The 22,879-nt window shown below is 32.1% G+C and overlaps 3 protein-coding genes across 3 annotated transcripts; 1 reads left to right on the top strand and 2 right to left on the bottom strand.

Annotated features, from left to right (window-relative positions):
• Positions 1-7,992: 7,992 nt before the first annotated feature.
• On the top strand, positions 7,993-9,715 carry LOC7492254 (uncharacterized). The gene has a single exon (XM_002308439.4). It carries the CDS (start codon positions 8,269-8,271, stop codon positions 9,178-9,180), a length of 912 nt encoding a protein of 303 aa, XP_002308475.1. The 5' UTR covers positions 7,993-8,268; the 3' UTR covers positions 9,181-9,715.
• Positions 9,716-10,931: 1,216 nt separating this feature from the next.
• Positions 10,932-13,128, bottom strand: LOC7491942 (alpha carbonic anhydrase 1, chloroplastic). Its single transcript, XM_002309391.4, has 6 exons — positions 12,962-13,128; positions 12,453-12,667; positions 12,126-12,232; positions 11,801-11,903; positions 11,372-11,554; positions 10,932-11,275 (listed from the first exon to the last, which is right to left on the bottom strand). Exons 1-6 carry the CDS (start codon positions 13,044-13,046, stop codon positions 11,144-11,146), a joined length of 825 nt encoding a protein of 274 aa, XP_002309427.4. The 5' UTR covers positions 13,047-13,128; the 3' UTR covers positions 10,932-11,143.
• Positions 13,129-16,010: 2,882 nt separating this feature from the next.
• LOC7492255 (uncharacterized) lies at positions 16,011-22,734 on the bottom strand. The gene is made up of 13 exons (XM_024602467.2): positions 22,308-22,734; positions 20,850-20,914; positions 20,543-20,615; positions 20,317-20,335; positions 19,989-20,108; positions 18,684-18,753; positions 18,217-18,260; positions 18,086-18,127; positions 17,805-17,864; positions 17,552-17,619; positions 16,909-16,966; positions 16,712-16,796; positions 16,011-16,491 (listed from the first exon to the last, which is right to left on the bottom strand). The coding sequence occupies exons 1-13, from the start codon at positions 22,586-22,588 to the stop codon at positions 16,484-16,486; spliced, it is 993 nt and encodes a 330-aa protein (XP_024458235.2). The 5' UTR covers positions 22,589-22,734; the 3' UTR covers positions 16,011-16,483.
• Positions 22,735-22,879: the final 145 nt, after the last annotated feature.

The following is a 22,879-nucleotide window of genomic DNA, read 5'->3' on the forward strand; positions in this document are numbered from 1 at the left end:
TCTTTTACTTCCATGGCAGATCGCCTTCACTGACGTTTTTCACGACAAAGTAGGCCGAAAGCAGAAGAGTTTAAATTGAGTATTTCATGCGGAAAATGCAGAATTTATATAGTAATAATCACAACGAGAAGAGAAGTTTGAGAAATTCTTTTCCAATCCGAAAAACTAAACTCTCAAGAATTTAATTGAGTCTTGATACTAATTATATTAAAAACACTATGCACTTGAATATTTGACACGCAGGGATAATGATAAGCTCGAATTATTCTTTAATAATAAGAATTCTAAATACTAATTTAATAAAAAGTTTGATTAACTGATTAAATAAAGATTCTAGACATAAATCTAGGAAATCTTTTCCTATCTCAATTAGGAATCCTTTCTCTACCTAAACATAACTACAAGGCAATAACGTGTTTTGACTTTTCTATTAACTCTCAATCAGATATGTGTTTGGTATTGTAATATATTATATTTTTTGAAAAATATTTCTTACTTAAAAATATATTAAAATAATTTTTTATATATTTTTTTCATCAAAATTATAAAAAAATAAAAAAACATTAATTTAATATTTTTTAGAAGTAAAATACACTTTTAAAATAAACCAAAAAATAAAAATTATCACACTACCAAACAATTAAAGAAAATAGCACGAGCTCATGGCTTGACTTGACTTACTTTGAATTGGGATTTAAATAATTACAGTAATACTTGATGAGTATGTATTAGTATCTTAATTGATGTTTTTTTAAAATATTTTTCACTTGAAAATATATCAAAATAATTTTAACAATTATAGTAATACTCGATGAGTATGTATTGGTATCTCAAATGATGTTTTATTAAAGTTTTTTTTGTTTGAAAAATATATCAAAATAATTTTTTTAGATTTTTTTATTTTTAACATCAGGATATCAAAACTATAAAAAACATATATATATATATAAAAGTTACTGCACTCTAAGAAAATATCACGGGCATGTGACTTTTAGAGCCTGTTTGGAATTGTGGTAGCGGTTGCAGTTCAAAGTGTTTTTCGCTTAAAAATACATCAAAATAATATTTTTTTATTTTTAAAAAAATTATTTTTAATATCAGCACTGCATTCCCAAACAGCTCTTATCTTGGCTTACTTCCACCTGAGATTTAGACAATTACAGTAATACTCGATGAGTATGTATCAATATATGAATTGATGTTAGGTGAAATAATTATTTTGTTGAACAAGGATTGATAATTAAAAAATTTAGTTCTTAGGAATATCAACCAATCTATCTTTATCATAATGTTACACTCTAATAAATGTCCAAAATTAACATGAGATTACTAGACGTATTTTACCTTTATAGTTAAAAAGAAAAGACAAGTTACCCTCACAATTGATCACAACTTTTCTTTTTCTTAATGGTATATGCAAATTTATGGAGATTTCAGTCAAAAGCAAACAAAGAGTTAAAAAAGTTTAAGAAAAACATGTATAAGAATATAAAAATTTATCCATGAAATTTATCCAAAAAAATAAAAAGTAAGGAAAAAAAAATGTTTCGTGAACACATCAAAGAAGCCATTAACAATAAATTAGGAAGTTGATTAAAATAAATGCTTGATGGTGTGGTAGAAATTGCTTTTTAAAATATTTTTTACTTGGAAATATATTAAAATATTTATTTTTATTTTTTAAAAATTATTTTTAACATTAATACATTAAAACAATCTTAAATATAAAAAATTGATTTTAAATAAAAAAATTAATTGTTTTAAAAATACAATTTGAACCATTTTCCTAACTAATAATAGTAGATAAGAAACTCTAAGGGGTATAGCTCAACTGGTCAGGTTCTAGATTTGTTTTTTAAAAATTATCAATTAGAGTTCGACAAAGTTTATGGCCACTAAAAGTATACCTAATTATTAACTTTAGGATTCAAAAATTAATCAAGTACAAATAAACTGGTATAAATACCTATTATTAAAAAAAGATAGTAGATAAAATGTCACATCCTAGCATGTTTTTTTTTTTTATACCATCCCTTCTCGTTCTCATTGACAAGAAGGTCGTTTGCTGTGGATTAGTTGTGTCATCATTGTCTCTGTCTTTGCTAAAACACAGAATGTGGATTAGTATACCTAATATGTTTTGCTAGCATGAATCCATTACTCGTGAAAAAAACTTTGGTTGAAAAGAGGTCCATTTTTGTCTGCCTGTCCACTTTTTTGGCCGCTATTAATTTAACTATGGCTAATTCTATAACATCCTCATTTATCAGCATGTTTGAAAATATAATTGTGATTATTTTTTAAAATATTTTTTATTTAAAAATATATTAAAATATTATTATTTTAAAATATTATTTTTAATATCAGTATATTAAAATGATCTGAAAATATTAAAAAAAATATTAATTTAAAGTAAAGAAAAAAATAAACAAAAATTTATTTCTTTTCAAAAACGTTTTTAAAATACAAAAACAAACAAGATAATATATATAAAAGTAAAATAAGCTTTTCTAGAAGAAAAGTAGTAAATATAATAACAAAAAATAAAAAAATAGGACAACAACAATAAAAGATATCAACAATCTCACATTGATTGAAATTAATTAAAAAAACTAACCATATTGACTTAAATTGGTTGAAATTAAATTGTTTTTTTTTAATATTAACTAGAGGTGTTTTTGTTACACCTGATCAATAGCTAATGATGCTTTAGTTGGATTAGGTGATGGTCGTTATTGTTATAGTAATGGCAGTGAAGTGATGATATATAATAATGGCAAGATGGTGGTTATAATGATTTAATTTTGATATCAAAATCAATATCAATAGATTCAAAAACTTTCGTTCGATACTGATTTTGATTGGTTAAGTGGTCGAAAGCTTCTCTATCTTCTTTTTTCTCTATTTATTTATTTATTATTTTTTTAATTTTCAATTTTCAAAGATTTTGAACAAGCGAGGCAAGTAACTCATTTTTTATTTTTATTTAATTTGGATATTTATATTAAGAAAAAAAAACAAAAAAAAGTGGCAAATTTACTGTTTCTCTATACGAATTACACGGTGGTAGATGAGAATAATGAATTTATCATTTTATCTTTTTTTTATAAAAAAAAACCTTTTAGCTAGAGGTAGAGGGCATGATTGTCTTTTTAATAAGGATATTTCGATATTTTTAAATTGATTGAGGGCAAAATGAGTATTTATTTTAAAATTACACAATAAATTACCATAAACACCCTTAGTGTCATTGAGGAATAGTTGTATTTTTACTTATAAAATACACCATAAAATAACCAATTTAACCATACATATAAAAATAAATTGGCCGGTTAGAAAGGGTGTTTTCGTCTTATTTTTTTTATTTCTACATTAAAAATATCTTCTTGCCCTTAGGTTGAAATTTTTTATGTCTTGGATCCAAGGATATTTTGATTATTATACTATTGGTTTCTATCCCACAAATCACAATGCAAATAGTTTAATTTCGTGTTCTTTTATTTGGTGGGTTAAAAATCCGTCGCGTAAAAGAAAAATCAATTTATTTACCCTTTTTCTTTTTGTAAAAAATTGTTCTATTTCTAATAATAATAATAATGTAATAAAGTTACCAAAATAATAATAATAATAATAATGTAATATATGCATCAATATAGGACAATATTCATATTTCTTGTACGTGGGTTAATATATAGTTTGATTTCCATCATATCATCTAATCATAGCGGTTGATCAAGCAACCGATTTTCATAATTCTTCTTTATGGTAGCATACTTACACATTTCTTGGGTCATTTTTTCTTAGTTTTTTTTAGGTGATGATGATTGAGAATATGATAATAATTATTTTTTAAAGTGTTTTTTTATTTAAAAATATATTATAATAATATTTTATTTTTTAAAAAATTATTTTTTAATTTAAAACAATAAAAATTAACTTTTATAAAATACAGTTTCAACCGCGTTTCGAACACCACCTAAATCGACCATCATGGTCCATGGAAAACACAACTGCAACTTCACGTCTCGATTTTCTCTCTTGTTTCATCCCCTTCTTCCTGGACCTCAACACTACTATTTCACCGCCGTGCCATACAATTCCCGCCCTCTTCAGTGTCCATTCAGAAAGATTAGGGAGTGTATCAGAAGCTTTTATTTATAATAAACGGAAGGGCAATCGGTAAACGGGAGGAGTGCACATCAGGACATGCCATACAAATAATCACGAGGTTTTGCACGAGATTACTGATCATGGCTTACGCTGGGTATCCCTGCGACCACGTTGTTATAATTGAATGGATACATGGGGACACATCACATGGCTGTTGTGGAGTCAATTGCCAGAAAGTGAAGGTAATTTGCCCCCAGTAGCAGGAGGCATCTTCCTTAAAACAGGGTTTGACAGATTTTCATTTAGGTTGCTGTTCGTTGATGGATACTATACTATATAATTAATCCATTCTGCAAGTGGCTGTCGTTGCCAAGAATGGTCATTCTCTCAATCTCTACCAGAGATTCAGCTGGTATATATGAAGCCGTGGACCATATATATATATATATATATATATATATATATATATATATATATATATATATATATATATATATATATATACGTTCTAAGATTATTGTTGATAGCTGGCCAGGGTAGGTCATTGATTATACAATCAGTTCAATCTTTTCCAAGAACAGTGCACAATAAATCATAGACTTTGTATCATTTTCCGTATTTATGGTTTTATAATTTGTGGAATAGTTTTCGCACATAGAGATGAAAATATCCATCTCTCCTATCCTGTCAAAAACAAGTTATATGCGCTGGGATCAGGGAATTTACGACAATTTTATTTTTGCATGAAGTTCGAATCATGTGGGCAGCAGAAAGAGCCCCCTCTGTTCGCTGTTGGTTAAGAAATACGGGCTTTATAAAAAAATAATTTTTTTATTTAAAATTAATTATTTATATTTTGAATTGTTTTGATGTGTTACTATTAAATATAATTATTTAAATTAAAAACAATATTATTTTAATATATTTCTTAAAAAAACATTTCAAAACCAATTATATATCCTTTTCTTTAACTAATTAATACAAGCTATTGTATAATACAGACACTCATTCGTTTAAATTTCTCAGGAAAAGAAAAGATAGGAAAGAAGACGTGGGTCAGTGAGATTTTTATCGACTCCACAAGCTTTCAAGTAAAACAAAAATAAATAAATAAATATGGACCCCAAGCAGACAAGTTTTTGTGTTTTTCGTATAGAACAGGGAACTGATTTATATATATAATATAGTACCGAGGCTGGAACCTCGATGCTCGGTCCATCAAGTGTTCAATCATGCATCAGCACAGGAAGATAATATTAATAAAATAAATAAACATTATAATTCTAATTATTCAAACCAAATAATATTCGAGCTGTTGGATTCAAGGGACTGGTCGATGGAGATGGCAATAATATTGACTTGGGTCTTTACAGGATGAATTGTTTTTTGATAATTAAACAAATATGAAGGGAAGGAAATGGGAGTAGTTACATACATATATGGAATGAAAAAGAGAAGAATCATTCTGGAGATTTGGTCATTCCTCTTATTATTAAAGGAAGAAAAAAAAAAAGAACTGTTTTTTATGCAATCTTCTAGTCCATCCACTAGCTTGGAAAAGAACTTGGTATTTATGAGATTTTATGCAAAATTTATTAGGTTATATAGGAGTTGGATGGTACTATTTGATCGGTAGATATGATGAAATATGGTAAATTAAATTATTATTTTTTTGTAAACATGTAGTTATTTTAAATATATTTAAAGAGGAGAATTGTGACATAAACACAAATAAATTAAGAAATCGATAAATCAATTCCTTTCATGAAAGAGGTGTTTGATAGAAGAGTGCCAACCATTGCTTAATTAACAACATCCAAATATCATAAATGATGCTAAAATGAGGGCCTAGAAGCTTGCTCAATAGTATTGTATGGCTTGTAAAAAATCAATTTCAATTTCGAGAAAAAGAATTAGTCATGTCTATTTTTTTTAAAAAAAAAACACCACCAAAAAATTAACATAGAACAACTGATAGACCAAATAGAAATTAGATTTATGAGATATTTATAACATTGACTCGAGAAATGAGACTAAATCGTGCTATTTTGACTATAAATACAAAACAATCTAACCCAAATTAATCAACATTGGAATTTGAAGCGAGAGTTCTAGAATAGGTTGAGTAGCGAGCAACCAAATTAAAATAAGAAAATAAAAATAATTAGGAGAGAATGATGAAATATATGATTTTACATTATCCTACTTCTCTTTCCATATCTTTTGGCTCAAAATCCCCCCTCCACCTCCACCTTTATCTATTTAGCGCTGTATTCATTGTTGTAAAAATAATTTTGAATGATTATTGAGATTAAAAAAAATATGATGTTAAATAAAATTGATAGTGTTTGGTTTTATTGTGATTTTTATTATTTTTTAATTAACAACTAATAATTTTAAAAAATATTTATTAAACTTTCAACTAAAAACTAATATATCAGTGATTTCATTGATAATATTGGTATCATTTTATCAAAAAGTTATATAGAATGATTGAAAAGTTTTAGAACTTCTAAAGGAATTAACAATGGAAATTTTGTTGCCAAGGATTCCATCGGCAAGACAAATAATATTTCATCAAAATGTTAATATAAATTTTTGACAGAATGGTGTTTACACACCGACGGAATATTCTGTCAGTGCTTTCTAATTTTCTTGTAGCAAAGGAAATACAATTTGGTCATTTTAATTAATTTATTTATTTATGAACTATCAATGATTAAATTTTCCATCGCTCATCACATTTATTGAACTGATCACAATTGGCAATAAATATAAAGGATAAATATAAAGATTTATCCTTTATATTCATCCTTTAGTTTAATTTTCTAAATATATATAAAGATTCTTGGCTAATACCATAAGAATGGAAAACTACATAATTTGGATTATACTCAATCCTCATCCTCATGCATTTATATTTATGAAACTTTTGAAAGAACAAATGCATTCGATCTAAGGTAGAAAGCTATTCTTACATACATATTGGTCAAAAAAATTAAAAGTTTATTTAATATATTTTTATGCAAAAAAAAACTTTAATTGAAGTTGTATTAGTTAGTTACCATTAATAAATAGTTGTATCAATATCAAATATATTAAAATATAATTGATTTTTCTAAATGTTTTTTCTTTCATTGGAGTGCATATATGAAAAAAATATATTATATTTATGCTATTTAAAAAGTCATATTATTAATTTGACTCTTCTAGATAGATTCTCTTCTTGGAGATGCAAGAAAATGGACTTGATATTCGACTACAAAATGCTGTATTCATTGACTACAAATTAATTAAAAGAAAAAAAAATATTTTTTAAAAAAATTATTGAAATTACAATAATTTGAATTGACTCATATCAACCTGTTAAATTCATAAACCAGATCATGAGATTAAAATAATATTATAAAAAAATAAATAAAAAATATTATGAAGCTCAATCACTATTAAACTCAATAATAAACTATAAAATTTAAAAAAAAATACCCGAAACATTTCTTTATATTTTTTTATGAAGAGGTGAAAAAAACTTATCACGGTTTCAAATCAAAGTAGTCTAATTGAGATTCATTCACATAAAATAATTTTACTATAAAAGTACTCGTAACATAAAGAAAGAAAGAAAAAACTTGGTCTTTGTGAACGGAACAATTAGAAATCCAACTGTATAAAAAACAGGACACACTAGTCGTAGTATACTTCCCAAGAAGAAGAAGAAAAATATTAAAAAAAAGAGACGCAGGGCGGAGAACGGCGGCCTAAAGCCGCTACCCAAATCAACATTTTCCTCCCTCCCTTTCTTATCTAGTAAGAGAAATTTGACAAAACCTAAATTAAAAAGTAAAATAAAGAAAAGGAAAGAGAAGTTGGAAAAAAGAAGAAGTTGTATTTTTATTTATTTCTCTCCCTTGAAAGTTAAAGAAAAGGTTTTGTTTTCCGTAAAACAGACAGAGTGCTTGTTTTCTCATAAAAATACCAGAAGCACCCAGCACCAGTCAACAAGTTGAAACTCTCCCTCCAAAAACACCTCTCTCTCTCTCATTATCCTTCGTCACTTCCTCTATAAAAACCCTCCAGTGTTAATCTCCTCCTCTCTAATTACTCTCTCTCTCTCTCTAAAAATACTGTGAACATACTTTTTTCTTTTTTGTACGGACAATGCCACAGGTGGATCTTGAAACTCTAGTCTCAGCCTGCGCCGGCGGCTCCTGCGACCGCAAAGTCGCATGTGAAACCATCGCCGCCTCCTCCACCACCACCACCAACCATTCCCAGCCACCACTGGACTCCTCCGATCTCGCCGAAGTACCACCAGATTTCCCGCCAGAATCCTTCTGGCTTTCCAAAGATGCCGAACTCGACTGGTTCAGCACCAATGCTTACTACGAACGCAAGGATTCCACAAAAGGAAACTCGAACTCCACAAACTTAAACCCGAACATCATCCCCAACCCTAACCCCTCCAACTCACAGCGTTTCTCCAGCTTGCACACTAAAGCGTCAATCATTGGCTTACCGAAGACACAGAAATCAACCTTCGTTGTTGACAAAAAGAATCGCCGTAACTGTAAACCTGGAAACACACGATTGTTTCCTAAACGGTCCGGTTCGACCGGTAAATCGGATTCGACGACCATGGTTGAACCGTCTTCACCGAAAGTATCTTGTATGGGAAGAGTGAGATCGAAGAAAGATCGTAACCGCAGATTGCGGAAGCAACAGCAAGAACAAAGATCTTTTCAATCAATCGGAAAGAAGGAAAGTACTAAAAGGGACAAGAAGGAAAAAAAGAGTTTCTTTGCCAGTTTTAAAGCCATCTTCAGGTCTAAGAGTAACAATAAAGATATATCACTGAAGAGTGGCAATGTCACGTCGCATGGTGGATCGGTTAGCGAGAGTTACGCGCTTAAGAAATCGAGTGATATTAGGGACCGGTTGCCGGCGAGTGATAGAGACGCGCCACCAAGAAGGAGCGTTGGAATGGAGCCGGTTGTCGGTTTGGGAGGAATGACGAGGTTTGCGTCCGGGAGGAGATCGGAGTCGTGGAGTGTCGAGATCGACGTGGTGTGAGCTGATTGGGTCAAGTAAACGGTGGGGTCCAGGCAAGAGGGGTTGCGGTCGTGATTGGGTATCTTACTATCTTCTGTGGGGTTTAATTTGAATTACAGTTTAGGATGACTTGGCTTGGTGAATTAACCGTTTCAAACGCGGTAACTACAGTTAATACCTTTCCACGTTTTTTTTAGCCTGTGATGTGATTTTGTGAGAAATTTTATGATGTACAGGGAGTAATTAGTAGTGTTTTATTAGTTATTTTTTAAATTTATTTTAAAAAATATATATAATTAGGAGAGAAAAATTTTAGTGGAAAATATTTTTATGATTTTATCTTTTTCTCTCTCTCTCTATTTAAGATATATCTAAAAAATAATTAATAAAATATTACTAATTACTCCCTAAATCCCATAAAAATTTCCTGATTTTACTGCTCTTTTTTTCTCTCCTCCGAAAGGGCTTGTAGATATAAATTGAGTGTAAATTGTTATTATTATAATAATGTAGTTCATGAAGACTATAATATCATTGGATAGTGGTTCTTTTGCAAGGATGCTGAAATGTTATTTTGCCTTGCATGTAATTTTATCATTTTCTCGGGGTTAAATTAATGCATGAAATATTAAATTTGATAAATTTCTAATGTAAATATTGTTTGCATTCGAAAGTTTGGTCATCCCCTTCACATGCATGTGGAACCCACTCATATGATGGAAAATAATCACTCATTTGTCTAGTTTGATCATCTAGATAAAGATTTGGAAGAAACATGTCTCAGTTTCTTCTCAAGGAACTCGAAGGTAGCATGGAAGGTCATTACCAGTTCAAGCGATCTCTCCATTATATTATGGTGAAATTAACGTCTGGGTTTAATTTGAGAGCAAGGCTCGAGAAAATCACCAAGAAGTGTTTTCTTGCTAATAAGGTTAGGGCATGCCTGAATCTTTCGAGGAAAGCTATTGTCAACTAATCTAATGGTAGAGTTTAAGAGTTTTAGAAGTAGGATTGGGTAACCTGAAAAATTGGGTCAGTTTGATCTTTGCGTAGTCTCATCTGTTTAGCCATGGTGTTCTCGACCTTATCATTTTCATAGGTAAACAAGTCGGTGTGTTCAACTTTCTTCACTTTTTAAGCGAGGGATTCCCCATGGCAGGACAATCGTCATTATTGACTTCTGTGGTGTCTGCAAATGCCATTGCGTGAATGCTTTAGAATCTTGACTATACCAAACCATATAAAAAAGAAAATTTAAAAATATTCAATCAAACAAACCAATCAAAACTCTATACTGTTTCCACCGATTAGTCCAATCTTCTTCTCTCACTTTGCGGGGACAAGCAAATCGACGTGGGAATATTGTTCAACTAGGGAACTCTTGTCAACGGATTGATCTTGAATCCCTACGAATATAAATTTGAACACAGTTGGCAAATTTGACACATGAGAGCAACAGGCAAATGCAATTATTTTCTTGATTTTCCATTCAAATCATGTTGACTTTTCTCGACCAACCTGTTTTATTCTTTTGCTTCAATTAATTACAAGTTGTGGATCAATAAGACTATTAAATTGCCGGTTTTCTAAGCATAGATTGATTGATTGATGAGTTGGGACAATTTCTGTTGCTTTCAAGTTTCTGGCAATGTCATGAATTTAGGGAGAATTGTGCACATCACTAACTATGGTTAGCTTGGAATTGGACTTGAAATCAAGATATTTGTCATCAGCTTTATATGAACTGCTATTTTAGACCACAGCCGTCAAACTGAAATGAAAGCAAGTGCAATTCGCTTATCATGCCCCTTTATTAACTACAGAGCGAGAATGTTTTGAGCAGAAGAGAATTCGGGGTGAAGCTGCATCTGCATACACAGCTGAGATGTCATGGAAATGACCTACGCTGGTAAATTAGCAATAATATTGCATACAGAAGCTCGTATGACAGGAAAATAACAATTTGTTTCCGGTAGGAATACTTTTAGTCGGTGAATTCATTATACAGTTCAATCGTTCTTCCTTTCAGCGACTGCACAGGCCTTGAATTCTGCTTGTAATCATCACCCAATGGAGCTCTCAGGGCTTCTAGCTGCTCCTTCGATATTGTTCTCACCTGCATATTCGTGTGTCATTATCATAAAGTCTGCACGCGGTTGTATATATCTGCACTCATACAAGTATAGCTATATTATACGTGTATAAATATTACCTTGCCAAGAATGTTCCAGATCACATTTTCAGTGCATGGAGGACTGGTGAAAGAACCAACGTATCTGTAATACTTGCGGGTATTTTTTCGTAACAGCTTATTGTCCAAGACCCCAACAGGAATACGGGCTTCTTCATTGCCAGCACAAACCTCCTTTGCTAGAGCATCCAGCTTGTCTTTAATCTGCAACCACGAATAGCTTTCATTGGTTAAAATTTTCTCTTGGAGATGTGAGGCCTCCAATCTATTCATGCAGGACAAAATCAGGATCTTAGGAGATTGCCTCGAGAAAAGGGAAATTTTACCAGAAATGAACAGGATTGTTTCCGTCAACCAAAGAAATATGTATTGCTTATTTGGATTACAGCTACACGTCCTTTGGAAATAACTAAAAATTAGTATGCAATGAAAATGTGACGTGAATTCTACCTTGTTGATAAATGGATCAGCGTCACCAAGTTCGTAGAGTATTGACACAACAGCGACAGAGCCAGAATCTTTCTTGTGGACTAAATGAAGCTCGGCGGCGTATCTGCAGATATAGAATGCCAATTGAGTGTCTGTTACTATTTATCAAAGATTGTTTTTATTTTATCTACGGTAATGTACACATGTTTAATGCAGATTAGATTTTTGAAAAAGGTTAAGAAAATAAAGTTTTAAATAGTGCGTGGAAGGGCTGGCCACTTTAAGCAGACAGGGTCAAGGCCATTGGATAGCAATTTGTGAACCTAGAGAGGGAGAGAGAGCATACTGTATTCCGTCAATCTGATGCTCGGAAGGAGAATGCCAGTGCATTTCCTTCAATGTGTAGTTTTGATGATCTACAATCAAGACTCCAGGATTCCCCTCATAGCTCAACTGCATTTAGAAAATTCAGCATTCAGAATAATTATTAGCATTATGGAAAGGCAAATGATATTTTGGACCAGCATATATAAAGTTTTCCAGGAGATCTCTTGAAGCTATTTTTACTCCATTAGCTCATATCAACCTAACCTACCACAATATATGCCAAAGAGCTGATTACAGCATAGGAATTCCTTAAGATAAAATTAACAAAGTTATTTCAGGAACAAACCCCAATATTGAAGCCATTGTTAACAAGAGTAGCGTTTGCACGTTTGTAATCCCTGGTCAAGGGTGTCAATTTTTTGTTTTTCACGGCCTCTTTCTTGATAATGTTGACAGGAGACTGAGTTTCTCCAGACGTGCATGCAGAGAATTTTAGGTTCAAGCTTCCCCAGTTGGCAGGGCCATTATTTGAACCAGCGTAACTGAATTCTAATGCAGATGCTGCCAAAATCCCAAGAATCAAACTCACTTGTTACATAACAACAGAGAAAGAATAAGTCGTTTATGCTTCTTTTTTCTAAGAATGCTCCAAAGAGACAGCAAATGAATTCAGATCATAGAACTTGTCAAAGGAAAACAAATACGTGTTTCAAAAGAAACATATATACTTACGTTACCATATATAATTAAAGCTTCATTCATTCTAATGGCAGAAAAATGAAAAAGAAAACACATATCCTTTTTTGTGTGCGTGTGTATGGATAAGAAAGAGTACTGCATGCAAGAGAGTCATACCTTGAGTTTGATCTGTAGCACTTGCAGAAGCGACAGCAAGCAACAATGCAATAGCAATGAAGGAGTAGGAGGGTTGAGGAGCCATGCTCTCGTCTCAGAGTAAAACCTTTCCCTTGAAGATGTTTATTAGAAAACTGCGGCCCTATCGATTTGAGTTGTTAAATTATAGGCTTAATAAGTAGCTGTACTGGTGCTAAATTTGGAGAGAGCTGGTAAATTTAGCAGTGTTTCTCTCGAAACCCTTGGCACACCTTGTTTTGTATGTCTATGTCTAATCATAGACGTAGTGGGGTTTGCTCTATCCTTTTTTTTTTTTTTTTTTTTTTTTTTTTCTGTGCTTCAATATTTTTAGCTGTTTTCTGTTCTAAAAGAAACCTTCATCCTAAATTAGGGAGCTGACCTAATCCCTACCATTGGATTTGCACTCTTGATGCAAACTAGCAGCTTGGTTCTGTTATTGTAAAGTTGAAAACGCAGAAAGCTGGCCTGGTAAAAAATGCAGACCATTGGCTCTTTCTGAGTTTAATCAAACTTAGTGGGATGACTAAACTTAGATAGATATAATCTGCATCTCAGAATTCATGCACTGTTCTTATGTTGATCAAGATGAAAGTTTTTTTTTTTTTTTACCATTAAACTGCAAATAGGATAGAACACGCTAAAAATCAAATAATTGAAGTGTTGGTTGAGGTGGTAACTGAGTTTTCTCCCCGTATTTTTATCATGGATTTTGACGCAGCAGATTTGACAAGAAAAAAGCAAGCATAAGAAAAAGATAGAATTTTGCCTAGAAGGGTGTCAACTAGAACCTTGATTTATATTTTTGCTGCTGAATATTTTTTTCTAATATAATCTATCACTTCAATAGATCTAAAACTCTTTAAATAGGAGATCTAAAACTCTAAATAACCGACCTTTACTAGATAAGAAAAATAAAAGTTCTAATAAAAAAGAAAAAAACAACATAGAAATCCAAATTATAACTAGGAAAATAAAAATTCGCTCAAACAATATTTTCTACTCATAATCTAATGTCTTCCCTGTTTATCCTCTTATAAAACTACACCCGCATAATTTCCTAATTAAATTTAAGCACAATTCAATAATTTAATAAAAAAATTATAAGGTTTTTTTATCAAACTAGTTGTTTAGCACAACGAAGCTTTTTCTTGAACCTAACTTTATTTCACTGATTCATAAACAAATATGTTAGGTTTTCTACGTGATTCAATAATAACAAATTCATAATTGATTGATCAGAACCTTCAAACCCGCTACATCGAAATTTAATCTAGATCAAAATATTTTATTGAGAAAAAAACTAAAATCATGGATGACAATTTCATGCATGGAATTAAGGTACCAATCAAAGACATGATAAAAGAAATATGATCCCTCTCCCTCATAGCTACTGCTACTGCAGTACTGAACTTTCTACAAAATTTCTTTTTTAAAATCTAGAGTTTAGGTTCAATTTTTGTAGAAATATAATTGAGTATAATTGTTTGAGTTCGTTAGGTATTGTTAGGAGTGCATCTAAACAAAGTTGTGTTATTGAAATCTCGAAAGGCTTATTGAAGTTGGTCTTTTTGCACAAAGTTAAGACCAATAAAGTTTTAAGAAAAAATAATTAAATCTTGACAATAATAAAATTTCAGTTTGGTTATATTATAAGAACTTTAATAATAGGTACTCTAAACTAGTTTTGTTTTAAGTATAAATTCTATACGTGTATAGTATTTATGTTAGGATTGTATTTCATTCCAAATCTTTTTTTCTTTTATTTTCTTTCTCCTCCTTGATTTTCATGAATAACCCTTTAATTTTTAAAGTCTTCAATTTGTTTTTTCATTCAAATTTGGTCTATTTTCTTTTGATTACTATTTGTTTTATTTGAAATAATTTATAAAATATGATTTTTCTTCAATTTCATCCTCCTTTCAATTTTGTCATCTATCAAATTTGGTCCTCATTATTTTAATTATTATTTGTTTTATTTGAGATAATTTTTAAAATTAATTTTTTTATGATTTTATCCTCCATTAGTTTTTATTTCCTATTAGATTTGATTTTTATTCTTTTGATTTTTTTTTTTTTTTTACTTTGGCATCTTTTTTAAATTGATATTTTTTTTTATTTCATCCTTCAACATTAAATTAGTCGGGAATTGAGCTTCTTGATTAATTCTGGGTCTAGAATTTCATGGGTTGTGAGTTTAGAAGATTAACACTGGTTTAGAAGATTCTTTGGATTTACCTGACTCTTTACCTCCTTTTTTTAGCTCTTGTTTTGTTTATCCGTTTCATCTTTCAGCATTTATTTAATTAGAAATTGGTATATGTTATTTTTTTAATTGTTTTCTATAGGATTCTTTACTAATTTTAAAAATGACCCGGGTTATCTCGAGTCTTTTTATTTGTTATTTAAAAAAATAGCTTTTTAAAATAAATTTTATTTTTGAATTAAACTAAATTAATTAATTAAATATAAGCATGATATGCTCACTTTATGATATTTTGTTTTGTTTGCTTTTCATGTTGTCGCTCTAACAACACGTGCAGTCTTTTTCCATGTTGTCATGCAACCTTTCGCAATGACATTAGAATTGTCTCAATAAACTCTTTTTGTTGGTGAGGCAATGTTCGTGACGGAGCGACGATAAGTCTTTAACAGACTTTTTTTTTCTCCTCTCAAGTATAATATTTACAACTCATTTTTTATAGTTAATTATTACAATTATTTTTTGCTTTTTTTATTGTCAATTCTTTTTTTTTAATCATATTACAAAATTAATCAAATTTATTAAATTCAAGTCAATTATTCAAATCTCAAATTTTTCTTGATTCTTTAAAATTACTAACGTTGTCTTAACATTTTTTTTTATATTAAAAAAATCTAACCTGAGTCACAACGTAACTTGAGTCCTGTCTAGTTTCCACTGGACACGGAAATCCACACGATTCATGGTTTTCACGGAATGCAACTAAACTCAGACCTAAACCTTTGGCGGCACATCTTTGCCCGTGCCTGTTATCAATCGCTAACCATATAAACAACATTTCTTCATTTCCTTCTGTAGTCAGCTCAATAAACTAGTTTGGGTTTTCTACACAAATTGTTCGCACCCTTCAAAACAAACACACACACACACACACACACAGAGGGCCATATCCATCAGTCCTCCAAAGTCCAGAATGCCTTCACATGAGTTTTGTTCCATCCTTTAGCCTGTTCTTCTGCTTTAAATAGGGAATTTTGTCCTGCATCTGCTATTTTATTTGGTAAATGATTTTAGTTGTAAAAGGTCCCACACCACATCAAAACATAGCCCAAATATTTAGTTCAATGCCCTTAACAACATATTCTCCCTAATTGAATTACCTCTTGTTTGTAAATATTGACTTATTGAGTGAACAGTTCTTGTGGAATGGAACATCAGAATTCACGAAGCAATATTGATAGGAAAAGGTTCTGGACTTCGGAGGCCACTTCAGCCACTTCATTGAAGCAGCCTTTTCATATCTAAAATGCTGCAATCGTGAAATTTTGTATTTTAATATATCAGGTGAAAAAGAAAATAACATCCAACAGAAGTTCATCCTAAGTGCAGATTAATCAAAGAGAATCTAGCCAAACCTTCTCTGTCTGGTGCACTTAACTCGGTAAAACCACAGCAATACACTATGTTATACATTCACTACAATTATACTATAAAAACCTCAAATGCCTGTAGGAAGTTTGCTTATGAACCTGCATATGTTACTTTTAGATATTCCACAATTTCTGCGCTTTCAAACATCTGGACCCCAGTATTTGGATCTTCAATGTAAGGCGCCTGGAAACCATTGTTGTAAAATTGATATCACGCTCTAAATAGATAGATGCTGATAATAGGGTGTGTGTTTCTTGTTACATATGAAATGCACTAACAAATAAATATAAATCACCTGAAAATGCCCAGCTTTCTCAAATAGTATCTGTCGTTTTGGACTACCACGAGCACAGCTAATAATAGAAAACAACAGAAGCCTTATCAGACAAAATGTCCCTGCATTTTACGTGTGTGCGTGTGTGTGTGTGGTACACACACTTTAAAACAGTAACTTGATGGCATGCTACTCAATAAGCAAAACTGATGGAACCGGTGAAATGCTTTCTATTGACAGAAAGGAACAGTGCCTCACGACTAACACGTCTAAAGTATGCCAATTATAGTAGAATTGATGGGAGTGATATTTGTTTGTTAGAAAGAGCACAAAAATAATTAAATGATCTTTCAGAATACGCATTTCTTATGGTAATAAGAGCATGAAGATATTTGCTCGCTCTCAATCTCCTTACAATATTTCTGCAAGTCCACATTGTAAATGTTTTTCTACAACACACCAACAAGGATGGAAATGTTTTTAGAAAATCATTTTTCACTACAACTGATTCAACTGAAAAGCAATGGTATAGATGTGTTTGAAAACATTTGTTTCTAAACCTTATCCCTTGCAAAATTTATTAAAACAGAGAATGACATTTTACATTTAAACGGAAAAAAAACTTATAGCAAAGCATCTGATGGGAAAAAAATGTGGACTTTACCTTCGAAAAATATGTGGCAATTCTAATTCTACAAGTACTTCTCGAACAATCTTGCAGAACGGGGAACCCTGAAATAGAAAGCAAATATCTAAAACTTATTTTTCAAAATCAGGAAACAATTAACTCTGTATCCTGTACATAAAGGCCATTGAAGTCCCAATAGAAAAACAGAAAGGGAAGAGGGTGTCTCGAAGGAGAAAGAACAGCAAGCGTGCAAGTTGAAGTATCAAAATTGATATGGTACTCTACAAACCTCGTATGCCCATAGTTCAAGTGGTTTGGGTGGCAGTTTAGATGGAGTATAAGATGACCCCTGCATTAACACAAATGATCATTAAAGACAATCTGCACCATTACATTACTAGTAGAAAACATAAAAATCACGATGAACTAAAATGGAATTGAAGGCAGCCTGAAACATAATTTTACAAATTACAAAGAACGTTTTATAAATAAATATTTCACAGGAAGAAAGATGAGCTTCACCTAATAATCATGGGAACTATTTACAAACTAAAATTCAACATTATTTACCTTTCCCATACGACCAATCATGGCAAAACCTTCGGTCAGAGTCTGCAAGAACAGAAATCATCAAGAGATATCTTTGAAATTTACATTCTACAAATTGACTAGAGAGTGTAATAGATAAGCAAATTGCTAACCGTTAAAAGACCAAGCGACAGCGTGAAAGGAATACTTCCATCACCTAAATAAGATAATCAAATAGAGAGAACATATCAAATGGTTGGAGAGAGCAGATAGGATAAATTATAATGCTTAAAAAAAAAAAACAAATCGTCATTTAAAATTTTAAACCTCTCCTTTAGTCACCTAAAATTGACAAAAGGTATAGATGAAATGAAAGGGTACCTAACAAGCCATACTAATTATGCTTGCTTTGACCAAGATAAGATATGGAATCACAGTTACCAAAATTTTAAGAAAATAAATTTAATCTATCTATTAATAATATGAGCAGTAAAAACAAAAAAAAAAGGGCAAACTGATCATGCAAATTGTATTCTATAGTTTTACTTTTTATTCTTTCAGATAGCCTGTTTAGTGATGAGAAAACAATGAAAAGACATGGAAGTAAATTATGAAAGTAGGTCGATGTTGAGAAACACACCATATTTTTGAACCAAATACTTAATTATGTCGTCCGATTCATACATTGCAGTTCCAGTATTTGGATCTACCTGCAACCACAAGCAAAATTTTGAGCCTTGGCTTCGACTTAAAGTCACTCCCTTAAGGTATGACTTGCATTAAAACCATTAAGCCTAAGAACAAAACCGGCCAGAGCCTAAGAGCGACTTGGGCAATGGCCCAAAACCCTCACTTAACAAAAGACCCTAAGAATAAGTTATGTATATTTGTCAATTATACTTTATGAAATTAAAATTGTCCCCACTTAACAAAAGACTCCAATACAAAATGACGATTGCCCAAGGCCCCACTTGTCAGGCATACATAAAAAATAAATAAAAAATATTTCTTAAATATTTTAAAAGATTTCATTTATAATTTTGCCCAAAACCTCTATTCACCTTAAGCCGGCTTTACCCAAGGATAGAAGGAAAATGACGATATGAAATTCTGTAAGAGTGAAATAGGAAATTGAAATTGCAAGAGACATGATTAGATTATGAAATCAGAACTTGAGAAGACCTAATTCAAGCAAGCATGTGAATGGGGCATTGAATTCTGAAGTCAGGAAGTGTTAAATAGCCTTTACTGTTAACCAATTTTGCTGCCCAGACCAGAATACAAAGAGCCACACATTCCCAACCTGCCCATACCTCGACTATTGATCATATTTCACAAAGCGGATTTGTTTTCAAGTTGTAGTTTAAGTTCTTCGGTGGCATATACACACATTGTTGGCCATTTTTGGAAGTTTTTGGCTGCAAAGCTACCTGTGGCTTCATTTCAGGTTCCTTCATTCTATCTTGTTCGAACAAAGAGACCATTATAATTTACAAATTAACTCTATGATTCACAGATAAAATGGACAACTAACCTGAGTCAAGACTAAATGCCAAAGAACTTCCCTTTGCATGGCCAATACAGATAAAGTTGAAGACCCAGATATATAATGGATATATCAAATCATCTCCTTTCTAATAGCTAGAACTATAATATAGATTTTATGGTTGGCAGTCAGACAATTGGTGACCATTAGATTCTCATTCTCTGAAAATTAATTGCTCGAAGAAACCAACGATACCTTCTGTTACGATGTTAACAAGGTTGAGGGTGTTGAATGAGATGATAGGGAACTGGAAACTGATTCTTTGTGGTTTTACTGTTTAACTTGTAAAACCTGGTTCTTCCAAACATTCATGTCAAGCTATTGTTCTGCTAAAGCTATATCTGGTCATTATGTACATGTGGTGACTGGGGAACAATAATAGAAAGAAAAAAGACAAACCATGTAAGGGAACTGCTGTTTTCCACCCATCTGAGCGACCTTGGGACGAAAATTGGGACCATTTTTTGGGCAAGGATAAAACAGAACATCAAGGTCCAACACTGCAACAATTTCTCTAACCTGAACATGTTTGCACAACCGTCAGCTAACATCTTAAGAAAGCCATAGACGGTAATTTCAGAGACATGCCAGTAATAAGAACAATTAGCTAGCAACATATGTAATGGATCACGGTTCATCATCCATATAGACCTGGGACGAACCAAATTAAACACACCCAAGGTCAATTAAGTATAACTTGTAACACGGTATTTTTGAATGACATTACCTTCCGACAGAATGGGCAGCTGAAGTTTGCAGGTAGCGCATCAGAATCCATATTTGGAGGGGAAAAGGGGTACAACCATTCAGTATTAATTCATCATAATTGCATGTAAAAGAGTCATAAGTGGAACGAAGAACAAGAGAAAAGACTACAAGGGAACTCACCACCTAGATTCCTTCTACCAACTATATTATGCAGAGAAAAAAAAACGATTTGGAAAGTAATGTACCCTTCAAACTCATATATCTCAATAGGCTTTTCTGGTCGAGGGCCTAATTTTGAGGTCTCTTTCACTTTATAACCTGTAAAAGACAAATATCATATTTACATTTATCAGCAAAATTAATTGTTAAGATAGTGGGTTTGAACAGGAATGCCAAATATGCTTTCACATCAACTTGGGACTTAAAATAAATCCTCCACATTTGTCCTGATCTTTTAACTGGTATAGAAACTTGCACCAGCTATTCAACACAAGTATACTATATCAACTTCATATAGAATGACAACTAAAATTTGGGAAATTTGACACCTACCAGCTACTTCCAGAGAATATTGGTCGGGTGGAATTGCATCCTTGGAAACAAAAGATACAGAATACCTGCCACAGTCCAACGAAGATATAATAAATTCGGGAACCCTCCAAGTGGCTGCCACAAGATCCAACTACATGATAAAGGACATGATCGTTTTCACATATTGTGTAAGAATAACATCACTACGGATTAAGATTGGTGGGTTTGATAATCTCTCATTTCTCAGTCTTTTTGGTTTGTCTTTTTTTGACATTTAATTTGATAATAAAATACAAAAAATAACTTAAATGCCTCTAAAAGACGGCAAGGGTGCATCTTCATGTACACTTTGGAAGATGGTACAAAGGAAACGTCAAAAGGTGGAACTTGTAAAAAGGAGGAGAATTCTAAAAGATTACACCTGAAGTTTAAGGTTTTTGTAAGCAAATATAATCACCCATTCTTGGTACCTCAGCTAGAAGCTTAAGCTTTTAGGTTCCATGGTTTCTATGAAAGCTGTATTATTAAAGCAATGAATGGTACAGGACTCTGTCTAATGAGAAAGCACAAATAAGGAACTCCAAAATCAATCTAATACTCTCGGTGCCTTCTAAACCCTTGTCTCTGTAAGTCCAAGCCCATTCTCAATTCATCCAATCAGGACCTAATTCCCAACTTTTTTCTTCTTATCCCTCGTTCCCTTTCAGTTTTGCTGCCCTTTTAAAATAACATACATTACTTCATTACTATAAACTATCTGACCAGAAAATACTTTGAGAATTTGTAACAAGGAGCAAAGCTGTGGGGATGGATTCTAAGTCACTTCACCAACAACACAACCCGTTCCCTTTCCCCCAGCAAGTCCATTTAGCTTTTCTCCTTGATAATTTAGGGTCCATCGGTAGCCTCCTCATCTTTGCTAATTCACTGCTTTATGTGATAACACCCGGATTGAAATCCCGAATGGATTGCAAGGATGGAAGACAAACGACTTTAAATAATGACCATTATGGTTCCCATCATCAATCATAGGATTGCCCTCCAAATTTCCTTTTTCTACATTTGTACAAAGAGCCTCGAAAATCTATCTGGAGAAAATTGGACCCTAGAAGGTCATTATGTCCCCATATAGTTTAAGGAACTCAAGAGTTACTACTATTTGACTTCAATTAACTTGCGGAAACATATTTTGTGCTCCATTGTACAAAAAAAATAATTGAATTTCATATGAACTACAGTGCAAATTTTAATTTTTACTATTAATACCACTTAATCATAGTACATTTGTGTCTGAGTACATTGAAATCTTCAAATCCACAGTAAACTCTACAGTAAAATCGATAACAAAAATCATCTAGCTACAAGATTCCAATTAATCCTGTCAATGTATGAGAAAACCAATATATACATAAAAAAGCAATGAACATAACTAAAAGAAAAGGAGTAAACAAGAGAACTGTTCAGTTAAATTCAACATACCCATTAACAAAAACACCAGTACCCAACCGGAAAATCAAGGCAAGAGAAGCTCCAATAATATCCCAAGTCTTGTCGGGTCTGACTGCAAACCGCTTTGGCTCTGGTGGCTCGAAATTGGGTGGTGCAGTAAAAGAAGTAGAAGTAGAAGTAGAAGTAGAAGTAGATGAAGTCGGGGTCTCTGAGGTAGCTCTAATGGTAGGAATTGACTTCTTGGGTGTTTTACGGCTGCCAGGAACTGAATGGAGAAGAGGAAAATTGTGGATGTTAAGTACTCCAGCCATGATTTTCGCTGAAGGGTTTTGGTGAAGAGAAAGAGTGGAGGTGGGATTTTAGCGAAATAAGACTGGCTGGTGTGCATTTGTTGTTTCTGGCATTGATGAGTATTTGTCGGTCTTCCTCAATTAGCTGTCCTGTACATGGATACTTGCTTTTCTAGAAAGTGACCAATGTGACAGGTAATTCAGTTATGTCCCTCCATCCTTGCTGCTCAATGCAGTTTGGGGTTACAAAGATAATTAATTATGTTTTTTAGAAAATTTTATTATAAATTTATGTGTTTTTAAAATATAAAA

Source organism: Populus trichocarpa, chromosome 6 (assembly GCF_000002775.5).
Source record: "Populus trichocarpa isolate Nisqually-1 chromosome 6, P.trichocarpa_v4.1, whole genome shotgun sequence".
NCBI classification, from domain to species: Eukaryota; Viridiplantae; Streptophyta; class Magnoliopsida; order Malpighiales; family Salicaceae; genus Populus; species Populus trichocarpa.